The sequence below is a fragment of the Nannospalax galili genome, unplaced genomic scaffold (genome assembly GCF_000622305.1).
Source record: "Nannospalax galili isolate Female #2095 unplaced genomic scaffold, S.galili_v1.0 scaffold816, whole genome shotgun sequence".
NCBI classification, from domain to species: domain Eukaryota; kingdom Metazoa; phylum Chordata; class Mammalia; order Rodentia; family Spalacidae; genus Nannospalax; species Nannospalax galili.
In genome coordinates, this window is record NW_008338116.1 from 1,023,579 (window position 1) to 1,030,376 (window position 6,798).

Consider the following 6,798-nt stretch of genomic DNA (forward strand, 5'->3'; position numbering starts at 1 on the left):
ATGGCCACAGGCCACTTCAATAGAGGCAATTCCCCAACTGAGGCTCCCTCAACCCAGGTGTGTCAAGTTGACACTAAAGCTATCCAGCACAGCATACTTTGGACACAGGATTTGGAGCAATAGAGGTACAACTAACTTGCAACCACTTCCCCTAAAGGCTAGCTCTCATAGCTTTGGAGAGCATTATAAATGTTCTAAGGGAAAACATCAATAGATGATCCAACACCTGCTTCAAGACCAAATAACCACATCAAAGGCCAGCACAGCATACGTCATTGGTGCAGTAGTGGCACCCTTATCTTGGGGGCAATCAACAGCTACCTAATTGGACTAAATGCCCACTCAAAGGGAGGAAACTCAGGTGTGGTAATATAAGCATAGCGGAACGCATTTCTTGAAAAGAAAAAAAGTGTCACAAAATGGTAAATCATTTTAGAAAGATGTATTGGTCACTTTTTTGTTGCTATGATAAAATACCATGATGAAGTCAAGTTATAAAGGGATGAATTTACTTGGGCTTATGGTCCATCATGGCAAGGAGGCACGGCAGAAACAGCAGGCATGGTGGCAGGAGCCCAAAGCTGGGAATTTGAATCTCCAATGCCAAATACACAGGAAGACAGACAGCAAACTGGAAGTGGAACCAGGCTATGAGCCCTCAGAGTCTGCCTTCAGTGACGTACTTCCTCCAGTGAGGCTGCATCTCCTAAACTGCCTCAAAGAGCACCATGGATTGGCGACCAAGAGTTCAAACATGCCTACTGAGGACGTTTCTCACTCAAACCACTGCGAAAGGATTTATAATTTACATTACAAAGCAGAAGTAGTTGGTAAGTTTGGAAGGTCAAGTCAGAAGTATCAGAATGGAGAGAAGTGCTGCCCATCACCCAAGCTGGCCCAACAGGACACACATAAGCTTTACTCTGAACTGGATACCCCGATTCTGGATAAGCCTCTAGAGACAGATGTTAGAGGGAAAATCCAGCTGGATATAAAAAGATACTACATCTCATTTAATTTGAAAAATCAAGTTGTTGGGCTGGGGCCGTAGCTGAAATGGTACAGTGCTTGCCTTGCATATATGAAGCCGTGGGTCCATCCCCGACATGGCATAAATCAGGTGTGGTGGTGGATACCTGGAATCTCAGCATTCAGGAGGATCAAGGCCAGCTGGGGCTACAGAACAAGAACCCGTCTCATAAACGAAACCAAACAAAGTTGGAAAAATCATTTTATTGACATCTAAAACAATTGGACCAAACGGTGTTACCAAAACCATTTTGTTTTTAGGACAGAGATAATCCCTGGAATAAAGCATGAATGTAAGAGCTCTGATACCAAGGAGGAGGGCCCCCAAATACAATTCAGCAGACGGTAGGCATCTGTGTCTTTTGGTGGAGACAAAGCCACTTGGTTGGCACTTCATAGGAGTATCTTTCCACCAGGTCTTCATCATAAGGTATGTGCCACGAGTCTCCAGTTGTCTGCACCACTGTGTCATAGGTAAGAATATTCTGTTGAATTAAACAGAGCATCGAACATTGAGAACAACGGAGGGTTATCTGCTATTCCACTCTGTTTTCAATCTTTTTAATTTTGTAGGAGGCGTATTCTGTTTTATTTAACACCGGATTTCCTTCCTTCCTTCCTTCCTTCCTTCCTTCCTTCCTTCCTTCCTTCCTTCCGTCCGTGTCTGTGTGTGGTGTATGTACAACTGGTTTGTGTGGGTGCAGAAGCCACAGGAGGACGTCCAGTGTCCTCCTCTATCACTCTCCACCTTACTCCTATGAGGCAGGGTCTGAACCTAGGCTAGGCTGGCAACCAGCAAACCCTGGCAATCGTCCTGTCTCCATCCCCCACAGAGCTGAGGTTACAGGCTTGGGCAACACCACACCCAGCTTGTTACATGAGTGCAGGGATCTGAACTCAGATCCTCATGGCTGCGTACCAAAGCATTGCTAACCACTGAGCCATCTCTCCAGCCCTCACAATAATAATTAAATACGTAAAATTTTTTTCTTTTGTTGGGGGGGTTCGTTTTAAGGTTAAGGGCTCTCTATAGGAATGTCATATTTGCAAGTTATAGAATTGTTTCATTGTGTTTACTGGTTTTGTATGTGAAAGTGGAAAAATTTTAAATACTGAAAGTAGAAAAATAATATCAAACTCCCATGTATCTATCACCCATCTCCAGCCATTATTAATTCATGTCTAATCTTATTTCATCTACATCCTGCCCACCTGCTTGATCCAGCCCACTCGGATGTATACATCTAAATGCTGTCATTTATTTTGTAATTTTAAGATCAATAATACTACTATCTTTTTTTGGCCTTTTTGAGATAGGGAAATTTCAACTCATGACATTTTTGAAAGTGATGCCATTCTTTCTCTAGACTCTGTTAACATTGGAGAACAGATATCATACCTGAAAGGTCAGTTTTGATCTTGGAAATCCTTTCAAAATTGCCAGCTGATGTCCCTGCTGCCACTTAAAGAACAGGCGCTGGGTCCTGGCATCAGGCAGACAGGCCTTGTGGTCCCGCATCAGATCTTTTGTGATAAACTTGCAATGATCCCCTGAGTGTAGTGCGGCATACAGAAGGAATGGATCATCCTCTGAGCTGAACCAGGCATAAGAAAGAGCAGATTTACACACACTCTGGGATGGAGAGAACAGTTTTTTCATCACCTTTTTACTTATATTTTGACTTTGTGGCGGTGCCTCTGAATCACCTGAAAGTCCTTGGTTGGCAGACAGCTATCTAGAACTCAGATGGGAAGCTGAGGGGAGAACAGCTAAAGCCTAGAACTTCACAGCTTAGCAGAGTTCTTCCACTATAACAAAGAATTCTAACAACCTTTTCACATTCACAAGTCCGTTCTCATGCTAGGGGCAGAGCTCAGTGGCAGAACACTTAGGCCCTGGGCTCCATCTCCAGTATGCAGCATGCCAAAAAAGAAAGAAAAAGTTTGTTTTCTGGCATTTTTTCTTATTGGCCACAGCTACCAAAGAATGTATCAACTTTACCCCTTTCTCTGCTCAAATCAAGAAACATCCAAAGTACTACTACATAGGATGATGACGCCTGGTCTAGCAAATTATCAAATAACTGGCTGCCCTCAAAGCTGGAGTGCATGTCGAGGTCAATACTTGTGAGCTGAGGATGCAACTCCGTGTAGAGCAGTAGGCCCACGGCCCTGAGATGAACAATGTCCAGTCTCACAGAAAAGGATAAAAAGAGAGAGATCAGCAATTGAAAGCATGTCTACTTTGAGACGAGCCAATGACTGAGGGGCACAACAGACCTTCAGCCTTAGCACTATGTGTGCATGTGTGTAGTTTAGGACTATAACTCATATCAACAGATGCCTTATGTCTTGCTTCAAATACCCCACACAGAATTATTTAAAGCTCACTTTATATGCAAGTCTTTCAAGTGAAACGACAGAATGATTGGAAACTGCCTTAAAAATCTCCAAGAACACCTATAATTCCTGCACTTGGAGGGCTGAGGCAGGAGGCTTGCCGTGAATTCCAGGTCAGTTTGGGTTACAGAGTGAGACCTATCTCAAAAACTAACACCACTACCACCACCACCACCACCACCACTGCCACCACCCACAGGAGTTTCATACAGAAGATGAGCAGCATGCTGGAGCAGGGTGCCATTTATATGAGGATCGTGATAATACACAACACCATTCTTTTGCTTTTATATTTGAAAAGACTTCTTTGGTGCCTTTTCAAAATAAAGTTAATATTAAAAACAGACACGGAAGATCAGCGACTCAATTTTTATAGTTGAACTTAGGACTTCAGCTGATGCACTTAGAGGCCACAAAGTAAACAGTGAGGCCAGAAAGTTCTTGGTTATAACACACTATTTATTCAATTCTATATGAGAAAAATAACAATGACAGTAACTAACTTTTCATGTGCTTGGTGCTGGGTTTTATGTATTAGTTTTAAGTTTTATTTAGCCTTCACAATAACCCCATGAAGATTACATATAAAGACAGGAAGACATAGAAAGGAAACACCTTTCCAGGTAAAGTGGTGGGTCTACCATCTGAACCAAGCCTACATGTCTAATGCTTGCTAATGTGCATAAAGTGACCGCATCAAGAGGATTAGGTTTTCTGCTCTTGAAGAGTTGGAAGTGCCTCCTCCCAGCTCAAGAAAAAAGGGGTATAGTCTGACATCTGAATGAGGAGTTGGTCTCCTGCTTCATGCATCAAGAGCCATTATATCTTTCTAAAAATAAATGCTTTGTGGAATACTAATGAACTTTGAAGCTATCGCATGTGAACTAATGAACCATAGTCTTAGAGCTGAGGCACACACACTGCAAAGTTATAGCCATACAAGGTTGGGAATAAGCTTCTAGTCAGCCTTAGTAGTATGAAAACCTGAGAATACACTGAAGGGTCACACATGCAGTTAAGATTTCTAATATTCCTTTTTACTTTATGAATACTGTGCATCACCATGTACATGTTACTAATGTTTTCCACATTTCTTTGGCTTTTTTGGAAGCTGCAGCTCAACAGCAATTTTTTCTTTATATTTAGAATAAAATCTAGGCCCTTTATTTGTCTACTAGGACTCATGAAGCCTTCTGCAACATGGTTCCTTCCCTCTCTCTGACTTCAAAACATTTCCCTTCCTTCCTTCCTTCCTTCCTTCCTTCCTTCCTTCCTTCCTTCCTTCCTTCCAAAAAAAAACCCTCCCTCCGTCCCCCTCACCTCTCTCAGACAGGGTCTCATGTACTCTAGGCTAGCCTTAAACTCTATACAGCTGAGGATGACCTGGAACTTCTAATCTTCTTGCTTCTACCTCCATAGTGCTGAGACTAGAGGTGGGTATCACCATGGCTGGTTTTATGTGGTGCTAGGGATGGAACTCAGAGCTGCCTGCAGGCTAGGCAAGCTCTGTACTAATCGAACTGCAGCCCCAGTCCCTGAACATTACCTTCCCAGTTGTTGTCCTAACCCATCTATACTGGCCCTCTGACTTTCCCTTACAAATATCAAGCTTATTCCGGTGCCAGAACCTTTTGAACCTTTGCCGTTCCCTTTATGAGGGAGGTATACTATGAGGCGAGGAAAACTTCCCACACTCCTCCCCCTTTCTAATATGACTCACTCCTTCCCATCGGCTTTGCTCTCAAGGTGTCTCCTGACCACCCAAACACTCCCCTTTGATGCACTCCCACCCTCACCCTCTCTGCCTTCACTCTGCCTTCTTATCTTCATAGCAATGTTCCCTGCCTAGAACAGGCTGTCTGACTTGCTTGTGTCTGTGAATCTCAAAGGACAGGGCCTTTGTCTTCTTCACTGCTCTTTCACTAAGAGCAGATATGTGTTCGTATTTGTTGAGCATTTGCTAAATGATCAATTTAGAATTTTATGGTGCTTTAAATGAGATTGTGTATACCCCTTCACATTTTATTTATTTATTTCAAATTTATTTTATTTTTATTGATGTTTATGGGTATATGCCTGTGTGTGGGTATGTGCACAGCAGTGCAGGTGCCCACCAATCCCCCTGGAGCTGGAGTTACAGGCTGTTGTGAGCCACCGGACATGGGTGTTGGGAATCAAATTCAGGTCTTCTGCAACAGCAGTATGCGTTTTTAACTGCTGAGCCATCTCTCCAGTCCAACACATGATTTTAAATGAAAAAATAGATAACTAAAAACCAAATGACCGGAATCTAGTGTAGTTTATCTGTTACTTCTAATACTTACATGTTATCAGCAAAAAAACAGTAGGCTTGCTCTTGCACCTGCTCCATCTCATCCTTCCTCCACTGAGAACTCTGTCCCAGCATGTGCTTCCGGCCCAGGACCAGCAATTGCAGATTCTGCTTGGCTAGTTGAGAAACGACATCCAGGAGCTAAAAAACACAAGATGTTTCCAAAGAGTAAAGAAAAAAAATGTGTGTGTGTGTGAGGGGGGATGTTGGGGGAGGCAGAAAGATGGCTCAGCAATTAAGAGCACTGGCTGTTCTTGCAGAGGGCCCAGGTTTGGTTCCCAGCACCCACATGGCAATAACGACCATTGGTGACTCCAGTACAAAGGGGATGTGACACCCTCTTCTGGCCTTCATGGACACTGCATACACATGGTACACTTACATACATGTAGGCAAAACACTGATACACATCACACATACACACACACACACACACAACTCTAATAAGTGGACAGATTCTTCTGGCTAATTACCTCACAGGAGAGGCTCTCTTCTGTAGTAAGAGGTAAGAAAATAGTTCTTAATTTTCCACCTTTGAAAGCTTGGGGAAAAGACTTCTTTATTATAAATTAATGCCTTTTTTTGTTGCTGGTTTTTATTTTATTGTTAGCTCAGGCTGGCTTCCAGATATGAAACAAAGGATGACCTTGAACTCCTGGCTCTCCTGCCTCCATTTCCTCAGTGCTGGGTTACAGGCATGCCAACCATGCCCAGCTTATAAATTAATGCCTAACACCTGCCCACTGGCCAGGCTACACTGGATCCAAGATAGACTAGTTCAGTGGTTTTTAAACTGAATCCCCTAGAGCTCCATGGGATAAAGATAGAGGGCTCAAGGTGGACGGGGTTAACAGAGTGTGATAATGCTTGTCTATAATCCCAACACTCTGGAGGCTGAGGCAACAGGATTACTAGTTCAAGAACAGTCTGACCTACAGAGCAAGACCTTGCCTAAAACAAGACAGAACAACAACAAAATCTAAAACAAAACAAAACAAAACAAAATAGGATGGATGGGGTCTGGCTCCTATATAGCA

General features: G+C 43.1%; 1 protein-coding gene across 6 annotated transcripts in view; it reads right to left on the bottom strand.

Moving 5' to 3' along the window:
* Window positions 1-1,199: 1,199 nt before the first annotated feature.
* Window positions 1,200-6,798, bottom strand: part of Prorp (protein only RNase P catalytic subunit) — a 134,263-nt gene continuing 128,664 nt past the window's right edge. For 4 of the 6 annotated variants that reach the window (XM_008832914.3, XM_008832916.3, XM_029563454.1 and 1 more), the window contains 3 exons: window positions 5,754-5,902; window positions 2,429-2,624; window positions 1,200-1,514 (listed from right to left, as the gene is read on the bottom strand). In XM_008832914.3, coding sequence (XP_008831136.1) covers window positions 1,365-1,514; window positions 2,429-2,624; window positions 5,754-5,902 — 495 coding nt within the window. In that variant the 3' untranslated portion in view covers window positions 1,200-1,364. The remainder of the gene's footprint in view (window positions 1,515-2,428; window positions 2,625-5,753; window positions 5,903-6,798) is intronic. The other 2 variants (XM_017798105.2, XM_029563453.1) reach the window with 1 other exon arrangement.